This window comes from Xiphophorus hellerii, chromosome 20 (genome assembly GCF_003331165.1).
Source record: "Xiphophorus hellerii strain 12219 chromosome 20, Xiphophorus_hellerii-4.1, whole genome shotgun sequence".
Lineage (NCBI taxonomy): Eukaryota > Metazoa > Chordata > Actinopteri > Cyprinodontiformes > Poeciliidae > Xiphophorus > Xiphophorus hellerii.
The window spans coordinates 22,428,457-22,449,626 of record NC_045691.1 but is presented as its reverse complement, the minus strand read 5'-3'; the positions used below and the strand labels follow the sequence as shown (position 1 = coordinate 22,449,626).

Below are 21,170 nucleotides of genomic sequence, written 5' to 3'. Positions count from 1 at the left end.
GATATGCAACAAAGTTCTGAAACTTTGTTGCATAAGTTTAGCAACAAAGTTCTAAACTTATGTGATTTTTATTAATAAAAATCAGATAATTGTATTTGCTTCTTTGAACATCAAAATTGAGGTCTATTTGATTTCAGTCCTGGGTTTTCCATGATTATATTTTTAAGTTCTTCTTCTCAATTTTCAGGTCTTTTGCAACTACTAACTACGCTAGTTTTCATCTAGAATTGCTATTTAGATCCATTTATCTTTCTATCAACTGTGCCCAACTTCCCTGTTTCAGCCAAAAAAAGAATCCTCTCAACAACAAAATGTCACCACCATTTTGGTGTAAAGGGGCCTTAATACATGCGCATTTTTCAGATTTTTTATTTGTAAAAGTGTTTTTTGTAAATCATGTATCCTTTCTTTTTAAATTTATACTTATGTAGTACTTTGTACGTATGTTCCATAAATATCAATAAAATACATTTAAGTTTGTGGTTGTAAAGTAACAAAATTTGAGAAAATTTAATGGGTATTTATGCATTTTCAAGTCACTTTCTTTTTGTTTTTTTGAACAAGATTATGCACAAAAATATGAGTGATCTTGAAAATGTAAATGAAACCGTTCCAAAATCTGCATTGTGCAGTAGGTTTGAAGTTGTCTACTATATTTCTGTAACGGTGTTAACATTTAAAAGTGTAAAAAGACACTTCTTGCAATGCAATTATTTAGTTACATCAAACTGAGGAGGTGAGGTCTTATGGGACTAATGTCAGCTGAAGGAGAGCCCAGTCAGAAATGAGTACTTGCTTCCCTTCCTGCTCGCAATCAATTCCAACATCCTACTCTGACAAATGTCAGTGGTTAATTTCAGCCAGCATTTGCAGGTTTATTTATTTTTTTTATTCTCCGTCTGTTATTAAGTTGTTGAATATCCTGGCTTTATAGAACCCTAATTGCTAGCAAGATTGCTTTGAGGAATCAGCCAGGGTGTCGGGTATGTGTGTATGTGTGTGTGTGTATGGTATGTGTTAATAATGGCTGACTTTGTGTGTGCTGGAGCCTGTGGCTCCTCATTATCTGGACCAGGGGTAGGTAAATGGGATGGCACTTGTCATGTGCTCGTGCAGCTGTTGTTGATGGAAGCCATTTTGAGTTAACACGGCGTGAGAGGGTGTTTGTGTTTAAGGTCTCTTATAAGGTTGCTCCAGGAAAATACTCTTGTACAACATGATGCAGCAGGATGGATTGAATTGTGTATTTTTTTTATTTCTCATATGCTGTTGTTGGCAGTCTTGGAATTTTTTTATTTATTTGGAAGGACATCATATGTTTGTTTTGTCTGTTATATGTGAGACGTGTAAGTGTTTTCATTCCAAGTTAATAATTTTATTCCATTGCTGAGACCTTATGAACTCTACCACTTCATGTATTAGAGACATGCTTACATGTATCTAATATTTTTAAAGCACAAAACCTCTTAAATGATGAGAAATGAGGAATTGTGTTAATAAAGCTCTTCCACATCTTTTCAAGTTCAAGCATCCCTTTGCATCTTGTGAAATGCAAAAAAGAAGTTTTACACTCTAATCACTCATTCATGTTTAAGTTCTTTTATTGCTGATGAGACTAGAATCAATGCAAACAGAATGTTTTTTGGAACTTATACGAGTTTCAAAAAAGCTGATGAACTTAAAATAAACAAATTTGAAACGGTTTTCTTGTTTTTTCTTTTGGCTTTAATCATCAAATGCAGTCAGAATTCGTATTATATCTGAAAAAGAAATGCATTTTAAAGCTTTTGGGGAAAGTTACTGTAAAAAGAGAGAAATGCATAAATTGCAGTGATTTTTTTTTTAGCTCTGCTACTTCCACAAACCTAGAAGTAGGCATGAACCGGCATGAGATGCTTTCAGTAGGATAATCCTAAATTTTAGTGGAATTTATACAAAACTAAAGGGGAAGAATCAGAGCTTTATGCTCCATACAGCCAGACAAAACTCTGGTACTCATTGTTGTTTTTAGCTTAAACCATAGAAACAAAATAAAGTTTTTCAACTATTTATACTTTTCTAGCTAACATTTGATCTGTAGTTATCCATGTTTTAACCACAAAGAGCACTTTGTTTTTTTGTCTGTGATAATTGCTAAATAAGTAAATTCTTTTCTTTCTTATTTTGATGGATAACTGTGAGGCGTTAAAGATCTTTTAAAACACAGGCATACTTGGAAATCAGTTGCCAGCCCATGCCTGCAGAATATTTAGATTATTTTTTGTTTTATTTTTATTAGAAAAATAAATAACACAAGGTGACAAATAGGAGATGACTGAATATAATTTTCAACATTATATTGTCATTTTCCATACAGAACTTGTTTGACTTTTGAGTGTGGCATGGATGTTGGGTTTTTCCTTAACTCAGCAGTTTTCCCCCCCTTCTGTTAACCCTGTTTGCCCTCCAATATCTGTTTTCTGTACTAATGTCTTGAAAATGTCAGCAAAGATTCAATTTAAGAGATGACCCTGACCTCGTTGTCAAAGAGCAACTAATCTGCGACCTTTGGTGTGACTATTTTGGCATCAGTGTTTCCTTCTTAGTAGCCATTTTTTTCGCCTGATAATCCCCTTAAGTTTTTATTTTGTTTCAACTGACAGTTTGACATTTTTGGAGATGCGACTATTTGCTTTCTTCAAGAGCAATATGTGAGAGTGTTGACACTGCTAATCCATCTTGTTGGTTCACAAAAGACAAGCGAACAGGCAGCAGCAGTTAGTTTAGCTTTAGTGAATAACTTTTATAATCAGTGTAAAATAAAGAAAGATAATTTTCGTTTTAGTATTTTAAGGTACAGTCTCAACAATCAGAGTTTTATAGACCATTTTTGAAAACTAGATTTAGTAAAGCTTTGAGAAAAAATAATAAGAATTTAAGAGAATGGGATTAAAAACGATTCTTCTAGCCTTACTTATTTTAGAAGCTCATGTTTTGTCACATCATGTGTGTGAGCGAGCTGTCACGCATTTAAAACAAAAATAAAATGATTATTTGGTCAGCATTTTTTTTTTTTTTTATCGCCCTGCAAGGGGTCTTTTTGTGGGCTCTAGTGTCCCTTTTTTCAAAGTAGGCTGACAGAAAAGGGGGAAGAACAGGGGGGAAGACATGCGGTAAACGTCGTCGGGTCCGGGAGTCGAACCCGCGACAGCCGCGTCGAGGCTACGTTTTGCCTGAATGTGGGTCGCGCTAACCCCTCCGCCACCACTGCACGCCCTGGTCAGCATTTTAAATGGTCTTTAGAATGGCCAGTAATACTGAAACAGTGGTACCTGAATAAATATTCCCTTGAGAACACAGAACTGAATATACTGTAGCTAACATACTGAGGAGATGTTAGTGACCTATAGCATTTAAGTATGGCGCATTCACCAATTGGCTCAAAGGTCTGATCTTTGAGGCTTCGACCTGCTGGTCATTGCTTAGGTCTTATTAAGCTAAAAAAAAAAAAAAAAAGGCCAAATCCAGTCACTACATGATTTCATGAATCATATTTACGTCATAGGTTGAAAGCCAATATAGTCTAGTATGTATTTTTTTATAAAATTTTGACTGAATCCAGACAGTTTTTGCTGTTGTTGACAGATATCATTCTAAGCTAACTATCTATGAGCTAGGCTAACAGGCTGCTAGGTGAACATTTTTGTATGACTCTATTATTGTCTTCTCAGCTCTTGACCAGAATGTAAATGACTGTACTTCTCCAAACGGCTTTCTTTTCCAAACCTTTTAATCTGTATTGTTTAACAAAAATTAAAGTCCATTTAATGTTGAGTGTTGGTGTGGCTGGATTGAGACTGACATTGGTCAAATAATACAGCTTGTTCAGTGACTTATATAGCGAGCTACCTAATCTCACTGAACAAGATTTATTTTTGACTGAACTTTCCTGCCTGTTTGTGCACTTATGTCTGAACCCCTTTCTACTAGTCTGTGCTCCCTTTTTTAACCCTTTGCCATGCAGTAACCCTTCTGTCTTTTCTTAGCGTGGTTAACCCTTTCCTCTTCCCACCTCCCGCCTTCTCCTCGCTCCTCTTCTGCCTCCAGGTCGGATGACAGCGACTCCTCGCTCTCCGAGGTGCTCAGGTAGAGGAATCGTGTCTGTTGCTCTCCGTTTTTCCCATTTTGCCTGTTAACTTGTATGGTGTCTTGTTTTCACCTTCGCCTCTCCCTTTAGTCCTCCATGGTTGAAGTCACTGTGAAATGCATGCATTAACTATAGGTAGCTTTTTCTATCTTTGCCATGCTGTGTTTCTCTGTGGTTCCATGCAAGACCTGTACGAGTCATACAGCTTTTCTTTGTCCCACTGTTGAAAGGCATAAAGGGGCAAAACATCTGTATTTGCAAAGCCTCGTAGGAATATTAGTTTATTTTTTAGCTGAAAGACTTAAAATTGAGGTTAGCAAATCAAAGCTTGCTGTCCTGTAGAAGCCCCCCCAATCTATATCACTATATACTTATTTTTCAAGGATGGCTGTTGATGTGGTTGATCCAAAAGCTGAAACAAAACTAAGGGATGGACTCTTCTATTCAGCTGTCTGTTAACTATTTACTTTCACTCTAATAAATCCTCAACGTGCAGCATCTTATAACTCAACTTAATTACTGTATATTTTTGTATCTTTTAAGAGTACAAAAAATGAAAGATTAACCGTCAAATCTGAGACATTAAACCTGCCTTCAATTTGGTTTCACCCTAATGACCTGCTGGTCTTGGGGTGAATGACCAGCAGGGTCATTCAACCTTTTCTTTTGAAAACCAGAAGTTTTGTTTCTAAGGGTTTGCTTTCACAAACACAATCCGCCACTCTGACATCTTGTGGAAGTAGTACAAGTCAGAAAGCATGTGTTCACAACATTCATTTTGGACGTCTCATGGTAGATTACCTCCAACAAGTACCTGGTCTGTAAGGCTAGTAGAATGATGGAGTGAGTCAGTGTGATACGCCAGCAGCTAATCCACTCTGCCGACCAGCATGTTGCTTTCTACTCCCTCATCAATGTCTTGCATATGTTCAAGCAAGGAGTTTCATCTGCTTTTCTTGACATGGTGAAGAAAAAAACAAAAGTACATCTTCATGTCCAGCCTTCTGTGCAATCAGCCATTGCAACACACTGAAAGATTTCTACTTGCGGGAACACATCTCCAGCTGGAAAAATCTCCAGCTGTGAAGTAATTTAGAGCAGCAGCTAAAGAGGATGTTTGAAACCTACTTTCAAGACTCATATAAAGTGTTCATATACAGTGCAACGCAGTTCACTGTTGTTCCATATAAATGCTAAATGCATGGAAATTAAGGCATCTTTTATTGCACTAGCATGACATTGAATAATTTTTTGGAAAATATTAATCTTAATTTGCACACATCTATTATACAATGCAATTCTTTCTTAACATACCTCTTAAGGAATGCTATTTCTTTCTGTTAAAAAGTGTTTTGGATAGAGGCACAATTATTATCCATCAACACATTGTATTATAGGCGTCTCCCGTAACATTTCACAAGGTTGATAAGGTTGGAGGGTATAAAGAGAAATATTTGACCATTCTGAAGAGAGTTCTGGGCCCTTTCTTGTGTCTTCTCTTCTGCTTATCCTCCAGATGGCCAGAGGAAATATGTTGATTACGTATAATGTGGTGATTTGACTAGGGACCCTTTTCAAAGTTACAAAGTCCACCAGATTTTTATGAAATTATCCTAATGTTTTTGCTTTGAATACATGATGTCATACACTGTAACAAGGTTCCTAGGGCTTTTAAAAGGGAATCAGGCCCACAGCATCATAGATCCTCCACCTAACAGTGGCCATGAGTTATTTTTTCCCCATCATCTTTCACGGTTATTGTGGAGACTTGATGCCACTCTTTTCTACAGCCCTCTAATACTTGGCAGTGTAGGAATGTTTTGTCAATGCCTTTATCTTTTTTTCATGTGCTTATTGGAAACGCTGATTAACAGCTAACTAAGTAGAAAATATAATAAATAATTCTTCTGTTCCAGTTATTTTAAAGAGCTTGCTAGGGTGCCAGTAATTGTGTCACTGGTCATTTCTTTGCAATTATACTCACTGTTGGATTTAGAATTATCCATGTGTAATTATGCTACTCCAATAATATAATTTTATCTGAAGGCTTTTGATGCATTGTTTTAATAATTGTCAATAATTGTGGGGTAAAAGAGAAGATGTAGAAATAATACACTTAGCAGTTAGTTTGCTACTTTACAAAATGTCTTCAGTGCCTCTTTATTCTTTCAGTTATGAGATTCAAGTTTCTCTCTTGAATTATTAAAAGTTGTTCATTTTAAGAAAATGTTGCTCACTTTATTAAAACAAACAATCCTTGATGTGATGCCGGGCACTTAGATTAAAAAAAACACATCAATCCAATTTTAAATCAGGAATGTTTATCTCCAACCCAGATGTTGAAACGTTCTTGGTATTTCTTCTAGAAAAAGAAGATATATACAGTATGTATATAATGAACCATATTTCCCACTCTTAATCATTAATTTCCTATTTTTGATCTTTTCTAGCACACACACAAAGACTTTCCTGAAGTTCCTTCTGCCAATTTTTCTCTGTACTTCAGAGAGCACATGCTGATCTCCCTCCATGTTTTCATTAGTGCTGGTCTCTTGGGCCTTAGCCCTGCAACATCCATTAGCAGCTCTCTCAGAGTGCATAGCACAGTAGACCATGATATCCTGTCCTCAGACGCTGATAAAACCAGAACTATTTCTGTCATTTGTAGTGTCGCTCTATTGTAAGATATGAAGTGCTGCATTAGGCAGCAGTGCCGGTTGTTATTTAGAGAAAAACAACACGAATAGAAAGCTTTCAAAATTGAAGTTGTCAAAAACTACTTTCGTCAAATAAAAGTAGTTTAGTTACACACCATCTAAGTGGGGAAAAATTTATATCATTATATATCATATCATCATATTATTATTATTGAAGTGCTTCTAAAAAAGTTTGGTATTATTTATAAATAATGGAGAAAATCTATTCAGCAGTGTATTTATTTGACACTGTTGTTTTTTTTAAAGTACTAATTTTGTGAAAGTATGTCATATTAAAATAGAATATGTTTGGTTTTAAATTCATATCCATAAAAATATTATGCACAGAAGACTATCTGGCAGGTGAGTTAGGCATTGCTATTCATTTCCTTAACCCAGATCCCTCCCTTTGTGATGCCACTGCATCTTTGTCTTTTTGCATTTCTTGAGTCCTATCAAGAATTTTCTGTATTTGCTGAAATGTACAGCATTCAGTCTCTAAACTTAGTAGGAAAATAGAACTAGCAAAATGAGTGTAGCTTAAAATTGCTTAATATACAATATAAATTTTATTTAAAATGGAAAAAACAAAAAATCAAGACAAGCCTTTTATAACTCTCCATTTCACTCTGAACATTTGCCCTGTAATCCCTGGAGAAGTTACTAACTGGACAACTTGTTTCCACCTAACCTACATGTGCCACATAGCTTTCTCTCTGGGTCCCTAAAGGCATTTGGCTGTGGAGGAGCTGAGACTCTACCTCCTGTTTTTGGGGATAAAAGTCTACAGTGTATTGCATGTGTCAATAAGGACATTCCCGGATCTCAAGATGGAGTTCATTGTTCGTAGAGTTGTTCATTTGACTGTGACGTTTTTTTTTTTTTTGCTAATAATTGTGTTTGAGCTTGTTCTGTGCCAATGAGTTGAATTTTTGTGCTTCATGAATCTTGGCAGGCATGCATGTTTCACTTTTTTTAATGGCTCATGGATGAGACTTCTGTTTTTATTGGCTGGCCATTTTACATGCTTTGAGCGAGATTTATGAAGTATGTTTTCATGTTTGTGATTTGAATTGTGTTTTCTTCATCTCCTTGTGGACATGAGTGGAGCATGTTGCCGTCTTTGAGACAGTGAACCGTGTTTGTGTAGAAACAAATCTGTTCAGAATATTTTTTGGTGTATAAGTCACAGTTTTATTTTCCCACACCCTCTGGTTATCCCTGTATCTTTTGCACTTCTTGTCACACTTTCTCACATACATGCACCCTCACTTGTGTGCAACATACAACCTAGGAAGTCCACCAGGGACCAATTTTTTTCCACAACTCTTCCTCTCACCCTCCTTCTGCTCTGTCTCACTCTGATGACTGCTCTCCAGGCATTCTGGGACTCTGGCCTGTCACAGGGACATATATTGGGAAGGTTGAGAGGGGACGGGGGTTGTGGCGGTCCATCTTGAGAGCCTGAGTGCACATAATACATGTCTGTGTATGTGGGGCTTTAAAGAAGAGGCAACACATTGACAAGTAAAATAAGGGAGCAGATTTTTACTGCTGTAGTGAGTTAATTGGGTTGCTCTGCAACAAAAAGGGACCAGACCAGAGAGAGCGAGGAGAGCTTCAGACAACATCAATGTGTTGTTTTCCAAAATATCGTGAGGACAAGCAAAGCCATGCAAAAATACTAATAACCTTTCAACTTTTTATATTTTGTCATTTTACAACACAAACCTTCATTGGGTGTCAGTGAGATTTGGTGTGATAGGTTCACACAAAGTAGTGCATAATTGTAGGAAAAGTATTCAAAGTGTTGGCACACAATTTCAATTACAGTTTCAAAAACAATTTGATCAAACTAAGATTATTTTTCCAACAGGTATAAAGTTTTTTTATGTAAGGAAGGTTGTTTACATCGAGTCACTGACTGTGCTGCTCTCCTGCTGAGCTAGCATGTGGCGAGGGGAAAGGAAAGACTCCCTTTTAATATAAAGGAAGCTCCAGCTCTACTGAGACACAGTCTCCTGTAGTCCATTGGGATTTGAACAGAGCAAGCGGACACCCCGAAAACACAGAAGAAACACATGATAGGTAGTACTTTCTATGTTAAAGAAAATTAGATGCTCTTTTAAGAGAAATGCGCATAAGCAGCTGATCACTGAGCATTTTGTTGTTGCCAACATTTAGTTGGTGGCAGTAGTGGTTGGCTTAATGACTTTGTCGTGGAGAGAAGGATAGGGTTAAACACAAAGGCAAGGCAAACTGACTTCTATAGAGAGAGATCATGAAGTTAATGGCATTATTAGCTCAGTCGACCACCACCTTGTGGACAGGTGTGCCACGCATGAGTCTTGAGCTGCTTTATTCAACAGTGGTACGTGCTGCCTTTATCTGTGCTTACAAGTCTTTTTATTGGGTTATTCCGCTACCAACTTTGCAGAAAAAAAAAGATCCAGCAATAGAAAAGTTGAACAAATTTGAAGTTTTTGACAACAAAACACATGGTTGTAGGACTGGACTTTTATTGAACAATAATAGCACTGCATCCTCTGAGGCTGAACCTTTACCCCAGTCATAAAATTTTCATATGTTCTAATAGGTTTTCTTCCAGAATTGCCCTGTGTTTTCCTTATGTATGAATGGCTTCCCTGTATTGATTGAAGATGAGTGGCTCCTCCAGAGTTACCATGGTCTTATTCAATTGTCTCTTTGTACGGTTTCTCAGCGTAGATGGATATCCATGTCTTGGTAGATTTTGCAGTTCTGCCACTAATTAGATGACATCTTATAAAAGCATCTCGTTGCAGTGGATTTTAGTTCGGTGCATTAAAGGGGGTTGAATACAAATATCTACCACACTTTTTAGATTTGTTTTTGTAAAAAAAAATAAAGAAATGTAAAAACCACTTCTTTTTTTGTACTCTGCAATTATGCACTACGTTGTACTGGTCTTTCATGCCCAAGCAAAATAATTTGTGGTTTGTGCTCGAAATGTAATAAAATAGTACTGAACAATACTTATCATAGTTATTTCTTAGGGGAATTAGTTCAAGCATAAATTGGCTTCTTGTTGGTTACAGAAAAGTTTCTTGTGTGTGTTGTGTGCATGCTCACTGCGAGCTTGTTTATTTTATTGTGCATCCACTTTTGATCTAAAAAAAAAAACAAAACGCATTTGACCATTCTCCTTTAAACTGATTAGAAACTGATGGTGTTTCTGTGTTTTTTGACCCATAGGGGTGTGATCAATCCCATTGGAGGTGTAAAGGGGGGTCGGACAGCACCCCTCCAGTGTGTCTCTGTTGCCGAGGGCCACTCGAAGCCGGTTCTGTGTGTGGACGCTACAGATGAGCTGCTTTTCACTGGATCTAAAGGTACACACACACAGACTCACCCAGGCATGCATAGTTGAAAAAACACAAATAGGTCACCTTAAAATAATTATAATACGATATTACTAATGTTATCACTGCATTTGGTAGTGATTTGAAACCAAAATCTGTTCCTGTTTATAGAAGGAAAATGCCACATTATGTGGGTTTTACACTGCATAACCAATTTTAACAAAACAAAAATAATATAAACTGCAAATATTTTATAAAACAATCCCATATTGCACTTTCTTTAATGTCTCTGATTCACCATTGGCTCAACATAAGGAATGCAACAGGTGTAATCATGGACACGTTTGTGCGCTGCGGCTCTTGAAACAATGAGTTGAATGAACTTTGCTTCCAAATCCTCTCCAGCTTGCCGTTGTCCTTCTGGTTTGTGCACAGTTTTTGTAACACACTTTTTGCTTCTGCTCTGTTTTCCACTATTGTACTAAATTAAGTCCCCTGTGATCACCCATAAAGTGGCATTAATCCATATTTAATGTCAAATATGAAAAAAATGCGATTTAAATAATATTAGCATTATGATGTTTTGCAATGCACATTGAATAGAGTTTAATGCAAGCTGTTGATATTAAGGAATCAGTAAGATTAGCAACTGCTGCATGTGTGATATTTGCAGCATTAAAACCAACATCAATATGTTACAGATTATACAAAACACCAAAGTTATTCTGTTTTATTCCAGCCGTACAATGAAGAGCTGAATGAAATGTCACAGAAGAGTGGGTGTGCAGACAGAAAGTGAATTGTATTGTAGATTTAGAAGAAAACCTTGGATCCTAATCCAACTTTTCCTGTTTTCGTCTTCAGATCGCACCTGTAAGATGTGGAATCTAGTCACAGGTCAGGAGATTGCCACCCTCAAAGGGCACCCAAACAACGTGGTGTCGGTAAAATATTGTCCCTCTTCTGGTCTGGCCTTCAGCGTCTCCACCTCATACATCAAGGTGTGGGACATCCGTGACTCTGCAAAGTGCATACGCACACTCACGTAAGCTTGTTTCCCAAATCAACCAGATGGCACCATTTTGAGATTGATGAAACATTTCAGTAAAAGATGATGTACAAATATGCTCTTTTTCCCCTTCAGCGATGTGCTTCAGGTTGCATTAAAGTGACAAATTAAACTGAAGTGCTTTTAGAGAAAATGACGGCTGCTGCTTCTTACTTTGATCTTTTTTTTTTCTTTTTCTTTTACACTGCTTGATCTCTCTTTACCCTCTGACAGGTCATCAGGGCAGGTAGTTACAGGAGACGCGTGCGCTGGCACAACCACCCGGACAATCACCTTTGCTCAGGGCGAGTGTCAGATCAACCAGATAGCGCTCAACCCATTAGGATCTGTGCTCTATGCTGCTGCTGGAAACATTGTTCGGATGTGGGACCTTAACAGGTACATTTGTAACAACGTAGCATTTTTCTTCTTTGGTTACTTATGTAGGTAATCGGTCACTCAGATATCCACTGTTTATCTATCGGTCTTTATGTTTATGAGAAGTTTATTAAAAAAGAGAGATTTTGATCAACAAGTTTTGAATGTTAGTTTGTCCAAAATTCACATTTGTTTGAGCAACCATCCATCAATCACTTTCTCCAACTCTTATCTATCAATTCACCCAAAATTCACAGATCTGTCAATTTTTCTGTCAATTTGAATAGCATTCTTCCAATTGTTTTGTCCATTTATCTGTCTATGATCCATCTTTTTATCCAATATTAACTATATCATTATGCTGCCAATCCGCCCATAATTCACCTGTCAGTTTGTCCAAAATTTACCCATCTGGCAATTTGGCCATCCGTCTGTTCGTTTGTCCACCGGTCTTTCAGTCATTTTGTCCATCTGTCCGTCCATCTGTCGGTTTGTCTGTCTATCCAATGCCCGCCATTTGTCCTTCCCTTTGCTTGTCTGTCCAACATCTATCTGATTATTTTGTCATCCATCCATTTGTATATTTTTCTTTCATCTATCCCTCTGTCTGCCACTCATCCATTTAACATGGGGAAAGTACAGACATCTCAAAATGTGTTAGAATCCAGTCAGTGTTTTCTACGATCAGTTTTTGACATCTTTTAGTAAGGCCTCATTTTCTTGAGTTTTTTTTTACGCCTTAAAAGATAAGTGATCAACAGATTGGAGCAGACAGTTCACGCTGAGGGGCTCCAAGGTATTTAATGATGCATAAGAAACCCCCCAAGAAATGAAAAATGAACAAATTAGGCATTTCTTCATTCTCTGCCGGAGGCATCAGTGTGTCGTAATAGTTCAACTTTACGCAAGAGAGGGAAGGTGTCTTCATTTGGTGACACAGACAGCTTGAAAATCAGATTTCATTTTTGTAATGAATTTCACAGACCTTTGTTTCATCTCCTAAGTGTGGATGTCTCTTTGTGCAGGATGCAGGCAACAGGCAAACTCTCAGGTCACATCGGTTCTGTCATGTGTCTGACAGTGGGACAGTCTCTGCTGGGCAAAGACCAGGTCATCACTGGCTCCAAAGACCATTACGTCAAGGTACAGCTCATAAGTATAAATACAGTACTTTGGAGAAGTATTCATACACTCTTGACTTTTCTTACATTTTGTCACTTTGCAACCACAAATTATAAAACACATTTTATTTGGATTTTAGTCATTGGGAAGTAGAAAAAAGGATGCAAGTTGTTTTTTTTGTACATAAAAACATTGTGGCTTTCATTTGTATTAAGCTATGTTAGTCAAGACTCGGAACTGAATTAATTTGCTGCAATTATAACCAGTTAACTTTTGTGGTTTGTTGCTATGGAGAGCATTTGTGAACATCAGTTTCCAGGTCTTGTCACAGATTGTTAGTTGGTATTTGATCAGGCCATTGACAGGGCCATTTAAAGACAAATATATTTTGATCTGAACCATTCAGTTACCTCTGGCAGTATATTTATGGCTGTCTTGCTGGAATGGAAACTTCCACCTCAGTTTGACATCTGTTGCAGTCTCCACTAGATTTTCCTCCAGGATTTCCCTGTATTTAGCTCTACATATTGTCAACTCTGACCAGCCACCCTATTTCCTGCTGAAGAAAAGTATCCCATCATGTTTGACCTTGGTATGTTCAGGGTAATTTGGAATGTTTTGCTATGTATTGAGTGAAAAGTTGTTGTTTTTTTATCTGACCAGAGCACCTTCTTTTTAACCAAGACTTGTTATGACTTTATTTCAAGTCATAAGAAATAAAGTTATTACTAGAATAAAACTAATAGTTATCACACTTAGATTTTTCTCACCTGAGCTATGGATCTTTGCAGCTCCTCCAGAGTTAGCATTAGTATCCTAGCGGTTTTCAATGGTAGGACATTTTTTTCTAACATACCCCTATTAAAACATTTTCACAGCTTTATCCTTGACCTTTCTGTGGGCTCCATAAAGCTGTTTATTCAGCAATGTTGTTTAACAAACCCTATTAGAGAACGAAGGCTGAATAGAGGGAATAGGGACACACACTTGTTTTGTAGTTTGTGGTTGTACAGTGACAAAATTTGAAATGGGTGGTATGAAAGCTGTAATTTTGAAAGATACTGTATTAACAATCTAAGTGCACAAAATAATGCTTGTTTCTTTTTTCCTCTTGAGATATTTGATGTGGCAGAAGGAACTCTGGGTAATGTGGGTCCCGCTCATAACTTTGAGCCTCCGCACTATGACGGCATTGAATGTTTGGCCGTGCAGGGAGACGTGCTGTTCAGCGGCTCGCGAGACAACGGCATCAAGAAGTGGGAGCTGGAGCAGCAGGAGCTCACACAGGTTTGTGTTGTTTTGCATGTATGAGGAGTGTAGAACATGTGTGAGGAACCCAAAACATGTATTTGTCATGTTTAATACATGTCAACAGCTGCCAAGTGATTCTTGAACAGAATGCTACATGATCCTAGTGTATTGTCTCCTGTTGACACTGAGAGGTTCACTAAGTTGAGTTAACAGCGGGAGGGATGTCTTATTATCATGTGGATAATAATTCACACATCGGAATTAGAGGAGTACTTTCTTGATAAAACATGGCATGAGTCTGCAAGTTGAACAATGAGTAAGTCTTGAATTGCAATTAAATCCTGATCTCTTGACCCTCATAATTACAGGGCAATGTCCAGCCTGCTCCATACAGTGTGTGTTGCAATTAAAGTGCTAACAAGGTATATAGCTGCAGTAAGATCTCCCTTATTAGTTATAATAGTGAAGAACTGCATCACTACCTAAGCATAAGCTCCTGATCAGTGGAGCAACTCTTTAAGTATTACAACTGTGCTTCATCTTCCTGACTAGCAAGACTCTGTAAAACTCTGCTCCACATCATTTAGGTTGAAAGCTTAGACATATTTACCCATTTATAGTTTAAGTCCCTGCAAGCTGCTCAGAGATTATCTGCATGTGGTGACAGCAATGCATAATTTCTGTATCTTAGGATGAGTGAACATGCATATATACTGTAGATATATAGATGAAATTTCTCAATTTTTTTTGAGTTGTACTTGCTGGTATTATTTTTTATCATGCTAATAAACACCTTCTAGGTTAGCCTCTAGCTGTAAAGTACAAATAATTTGAAGTGTCTGAGATAGGCAGGAATGAAATAAAAATGTTAGGCAACACTTTCAAAGTACAGTAGTTGCTTTATCCTATTGAGCTAAACCACAACCTCAGAAAGCAGTGATTGGAGGGCGCTAATGTGAAAAAAAATGATATTTCACTGTTTGAATTATAACCGATTGTTCACACTTGACTCGTCCATTTTGTGACATAATTACAAGGATATGTCGCTGTGTATGTTATAAGTAAACTAAGTGTATCATTAATAATTAAGATGATCGATTATTAGCTTAAATAAATCAAAGAAAACATTTTTCATGTTAAATTCTTAAATGTTCATATGAGAATTTTTCTTTTGCTATTAATGCTAAATTTGTTTTACTCTGTGAGTGAAGAGCAAGTTGGACGTTAGTTTATCATAGCATAATAAAAATGTATTTATAAAAGGTGGTATTTTACTATAGAGAAAAACTAAACATCAAAATGAAGAATATACTACAAATAAAATGTTTATTGGTATAACTTTAATTACTTTAAATTTACCATACTGAAGTTAAGCTAACTACATCTTTTAACATTGTTTGCTTATTACTGTTACCAATATATGATAAAAAAAGGCCCTGAAAGACAAGTTTTTGTTGTTTTTTGTCTTGCCAGATGTTTCTCGTTTTCATGATTTTAAAAGATTTACAAAACGTCATTAGAAAAGTAAATAATAATACCATCAGCTGACTTGTTAAACCTGCTACTTGTAAAACTGTTGCGTATTTCAAAAAATTTGTTTGACAGGAGAAGACATGAAATGCATAATTTTTTTTCTTGGTCGTTGTCCAGTTGGGATATTCAGAGACAGGCTTTCTATGCAGACAGTCCTAAAAATGATTTAGCTCTTATTTAAACGGTCTTTGTAATAACAATGAAGAACTGAGCAGCCAGTTGCAAGCTCAGCTGGTGGCCAGCTTCCTGCTACCCGAGTGCTCCCTTCATGTCCCTTTTACCCACAGTGTAGAGGTAGCCAGCAGTGTGTGTTGTCATGTGTAATGTGGCAGGAAAGTGGCGTGTCAACAGCAGGGAGCTTAGAGCCCGCTCACACCTCAGCTACAGGTAGTGGTGGAGGAGCGTGTCTTTGTTCCTGTGATTCTCCACCGTCTCCTGTGTATCCTCCCCTGTCTGCGTTTGTTAATAATGCATAATCGTACAGCTTGTGGGCGGATGTGGTTTACTCATTTGCATGCACATCACTTTCCCAGTTTGTTTTGCATAACTTCTGTTTTGCCTTTTGTTTATTCAAACAGACAAAGCCAAATCACAGGACATAATTATTTCTTTCCAAAGCTGGAATTAAATCAGCTCTCTCTTTGCTGCGGACTGTAGCATATGACCTTAACCACATTTGTGAAGCAGCCAACACCATCCATTTTACAGCTTTCCCAACTCAGCGATCTCTGTATAATTATGTAATGGGATCAAATTGTAGCTTTGGGTATAATAACGTAACATATTACAGTGGACTCTGAAACTCTGCCTTCTTCAGGATTATTACTGGGAGCTGCTATGCCTTGTCCAGCACCATAAAAAGAAGCCTCTGTTGTTCTTTTCCTCAAGGAATATGTGAAGTAATATTCTTATAATTACTCAAGACTGCAGTCTAGTGGATCCCACACTACCCGACATGATGAATGTTCCAATATTGCCTTCCCAAACAGCTTACAGTGTGTATGCGGCTTTGCCGAGTAATAAGTGTTTATGTAACTGTTGTTATTGCTGTGTGGTATTATTCTCTGTAAAGTGTTTAAAAGATTTGACAGACTTTCACCTTTATGTGTAAAGCTATAACAGAGAGTGTTAATGTGGATTTATCAAGTCGTCTTGTTCAGGTCGTTCCGCAGTTTCTCAACATTTCTGTTTATCAATAATCATGCACCACATATGCTTTCCCCCCCTTGCCGACAATTGATAGTGAAGCCTACATTGAACTTTCACACAAGTTTTAAAATTGTTTAAATAGAATCTAGTTAAATAGATGAATTAATGTACAGCAAAAACTATTCACGTCCCATTTTATTGTTACAATCAAAAATTTTGGATATTTTGTGTGATATCCCAAGACAAACTGTGCAGCCCATTTCTAATGCATTCTATCATCTTATTAAATAAATTCTTTGTATTTGGCTATTGTCCTCGTACCGCCTATATGGACTAGTTACCCAGTTAGACAGAAAAACATCCCCATAGCATGATGCTGCAACCACCATGTCTTCTGCAGAAATGGAGGGAAGTGTTGCATTTGCACCAGCCACAGATCTGCTCAAAGTAAAAACAAAATAATAACAATAGTATGCATTTGGTAACATTTCATGCACTTTTTCATTCAATTGTGTAAAGTAAATATATATTGGGATTATGTGTGTAAAATACATTAAGTGTGCTGTTGCCTAAAGATGGAATTAGTTTTGTTTTGTACTTAATCTATGGTTCATGCTCTTGTGAAATTTATCTTTACCTGCAGTTCAGGCAAGGAAGGTGCTGCATTAAGATGATCTAACTATACAGTGTTTTATACTTTTTTTTGTTTTTAAAATTAGAAAAAGCATGTCTTTACATTTACAGGCATATAGTGGGTTCAAACTAAACAGGAAAATAAATTACATCTATTGCACAAGTCTCAACCATGACAGATTCTGAAAATCTTTTAGGTGTATTTTCATTAAAAGCAAATAAAAAACATGTATGAAATCAGCAGTGACAGATGACAGACATGCAAAAAAAAAGAAGGGGATTAATTTAGAAAAGCCGTTTTCCTCAGTGTGTGTTCTTCTGCTCCAAGCTACCTTAATGTGCAGCCCTGGTGGCTGAGATGAATGCAATTATAGAACAACATTAAAACCCAAACTGAACGAGTCATAAAAGTTTAATAAAGCCCTGCATAAAATTTAAATTGCTCTCTCTGTGTTTGCTCTGTGTTTTAGGGGAAAAGGGTGAACTGATTTTGTTTGACATCTTACCTCTGCAGTGATTTATCACAGTCTTGTGTTAAAAAACTCAATATCCAATCAGAGGTGTTTTGTTTGATGCTCCTGTGGCACTCTTGGATTTTCTCAGAGCAAAAACATAGCCTACGAAATAAAATGGCAAAGACCATTTGAGGGCAAAGATTTAACTTGTACAAACCCTCATGAATTGTATTGTCAAGTAAAACTAAAATGCTTTTGGCTCACCCTGAGAATAAATGACTCCAAGCTTCATGGGTCCCCACCTTCATCACCCGTTGCTGCAGAACAGACCTTCATGTTGATGTGAACAGATCATTCCTTGCTTATGAATTCTGTTTGAAGCCATTGTGAAACACACAGTGAATAGACACAGTCTAAGAATAGCTGTAGCACAGTCTAAAAACGGTCTCTAAAAACTTGTACTTTTATGTTGCCTAGCAACAATGAAGTGCACTTTTAATTCAAGGAATATGTTGTTGTTCCCGAGATAATTCATTTTTGCTCCATTATAAATGAAACACAGAACATGTATGTGTATCTGCTGTTATTTAAAGAATGCAGCAACACAAAAGTCGAGTGTCTGCTGCTAGATTATTGAATTAAATGTCAGATATATATTTTTTTATTCGGCTCCTAATGCAGGTCTGCTCTGACTTCACAGCAAATCCCGAATGCCCACAAGGACTGGGTGTGCGCTCTGGCCTATGTACCCGGCCGGCCCATGTTGCTGAGCGCCTGTCGGGGCGGCATGCTCAAGGTGTGGAATGTGGAAAACTTTACGCCCATAGGAGAGGTCAGAGGTCATGACAGCCCCATTAATGCCATATGCACCAACTCCAGGCATATCTTTACAGCCTCCAGGTATGTTTAAAGAAATATATGGACAAACTGTGTCCTATTACAGCTCTATACAGTTTCTTGCAAATATGTTAACAGCTATTGAATGTTTTTCACTGTTTACCCATCATATAGCCACACAGTTCAAGCTTTAATAATAATATATATATTTTTTGTGGGGGGTCAGGGGCAACATTACAAACCAAGATTCCAAAATGAGCTTCAAGTTTGCTGTTGTAATATCACTAAATGTAAACTAGTGATTACGTTTGCAAGGGACTTTATGTTAGAAATGACCCTCAACCTGTATTTTCTTGTTTCCAGCTTGTTCATGCATATAAAATGATTTGTAGGTAGTCCTTTATTGAAGTCTTCTGGAAATGATTTAATGAGAGCTTTGGAGTTACAAATGCCAAATGACATAAAGTTCAAATTTTCCTCAATATAAAATGTTAAGATCAGAAGTAAAAAGATTGCCCTTTACCTAAAAGGTAATCTTTCTGTGGAAGACTGAATCATTTCAAGAGCTAATAAGCAGTTCAGCCCAGAGTTGCTGAGAGTGTTGAACTGCAGCTTTGATTTCACAATAGCGTGAAACAAAGATGGTGCTGGTTTAGCTGCCTGGGTCTTCTCCTTGCTGTCTTCTTTCATCACATCTTAAACTTTATTAATCATCTCCTGTTGTTCTCTTGCTCCATCGTCATCCTCACTACGACCAACTATTTCCTGTCTTGGAACTCCACACTTTGCTTTTCTCCTCTCGCCTCCTTGTACTTCTCCTCCTCCTCCCATGGACCCCAGTGACTGCAGGGTGAAGTTGTGGAACTATGTGCCAGGCTTGACCCCATGTCTTCCTCGTCGGGTCCTGGCCATCAAGGGCCGAGCCACCAGTCTCCCCTGATTGTGTCCTCTGCACACCGAACCTCCTTTCCTCTGGTATTCTCTTAGCCGATCATTCTTTTCTTCCTGTTGTTTGTATTTCCCCAACTTTGACATTTCTTCACCTTTGTACCTAAAATCCACCCTTTTAATTCTTTTTCTTTGTGTTTCTGCCCTGTTTTTCATTTTGTGCTCTTTTCGTTTTTGGTTTCTTTCAAAATCCTTCTCTGTTTGGCTTTAAAGAATCTTTTGTTTTTTACTTTTTGTAGTTATGTTTTGTTGGTCACTTGAGACATCAAGTGCAACAGGGAATAACAATCTCAATCCAGTTTGTTCCAAAAACCTTTATAGGGAAAGTTTTGCGTGATCAGGCAGTAATAAGACTTTGACATATTTTCTTTATAGAAATGTTGATACTATTGATGGGTCTGATCATGCTCCAAACTTTGACTCTAAAAATTTAATTTACAATTTAACAGGCAAAACAGATAATCAAAACCAGATACATATTTCTGTGAACTGCAATATTATCAAATTGCAGTTGTAGTTAAATACATACTTCATTTCAATAATAATAAAAAAAGATTGATTAAAATAAGAACAAACTAAATAAATACAGTGAGAATAAAGAAATCTGAACTCTTTGCTATTAGTATTAGTTACTATAAATTTCAATACAATAAATGGAGTCAACTGGACACCACTTGGCACAATTTTATTTTTGAATCATAGTGCCTCTGAAAGCTCTGCTTATCGGTGTTGTTTTGCCATGTTTTAGTGCCAGTGGCCCTCATGGTGATGGGCATCACTGAACCTTTAAAGAGTCAAATCTTTATGCACATGCCAGTTGCATGTACACGAATAATTGTTTATATGCTGTGTATGTATCATTCTGTTTCATACTCGACTTTTAGCAAAGTAATGAGTTGGTGTCGGGTAGAAATTTAAAGGCAGCAGATCAAAATATTGCTGGAATCAATCACTCCTACCATTTTCCCCTTTCCTCTTGGATAGATTTGTGTTCACATGGCATATGCAGTCACAAAAATTTGAGTTGCTTGTGGTTGTTAATAACATTTCATGAATTGGACCCTTGCAGACTTGTACAGGGCGCCATGCAGGCACTGCGGCCAAGGAGATGGGGAACAGTGCACTCATCATCTATGTAACCCCAGCAGCACGCTGTAGTCTCTCACTCCCCACGGTCTTTTTTTTTTTTTTTTTTACTGCTGCTGCATTGATCTCTCATACACAGAGCAACATTCTCAATACCTCACTGCCTCACCTGCTGCTCGCATCAGACAAAGTTTTGTGTTTGCGCCCCAATGAGCAGCTGTTGTAACGGCATGATGTCCAGGTGCTGGATCTGGTTTGAACACTGCAGTGTGAAAGGGAACCAAACTAAATGAACTTATGAAAGTTGCAAAATCGAACAAAGCTTCCTGGACAAATCCAGGGTGACAGCAGCCCAGGTTTTCAGTTAATCTGGAAGTTAATGTTCCCCTTCTGCTCCCACATGCTAGCTGATAGAACTGTCAAACATAGGGCGGCATCTTTGTTGCCGTTTTGGAGAAACTTTCAGATGCAGACCAGCAGAAGGTTCTTGCATGAGGAGAACTGGACAGAATCCAGTTATAAACCAAAAGTCCATATTGTTTGGTTTAAAGTGAACAGAGAGGCATA

At 37.4% G+C, this 21,170-nt stretch overlaps 1 protein-coding gene across 6 annotated transcripts in view; it reads left to right on the top strand.

Moving 5' to 3' along the window:
* Positions 1 to 21,170, top strand: part of kif21b (kinesin family member 21B) — a 70,770-nt gene that overhangs the window by 42,185 nt on the left and 7,415 nt on the right. For 2 of the 6 annotated variants that reach the window (XM_032549512.1, XM_032549511.1), the window contains exons 27-34: positions 4,087 to 4,125; positions 10,057 to 10,193; positions 11,028 to 11,208; positions 11,446 to 11,610; positions 12,615 to 12,732; positions 13,828 to 13,998; positions 18,433 to 18,632; positions 19,410 to 19,544. In XM_032549512.1, coding sequence (XP_032405403.1) covers positions 4,087 to 4,125; positions 10,057 to 10,193; positions 11,028 to 11,208; positions 11,446 to 11,610; positions 12,615 to 12,732; positions 13,828 to 13,998; positions 18,433 to 18,632; positions 19,410 to 19,509 — 1,111 coding nt within the window. In that variant the 3' untranslated portion in view covers positions 19,510 to 19,544. The remainder of the gene's footprint in view (positions 1 to 4,086; positions 4,126 to 10,056; positions 10,194 to 11,027; positions 11,209 to 11,445; positions 11,611 to 12,614; positions 12,733 to 13,827; positions 13,999 to 18,432; positions 18,633 to 19,409; positions 19,545 to 21,170) is intronic. The other 4 variants (XM_032549514.1, XM_032549513.1, XM_032549515.1 and 1 more) reach the window with 3 other exon arrangements.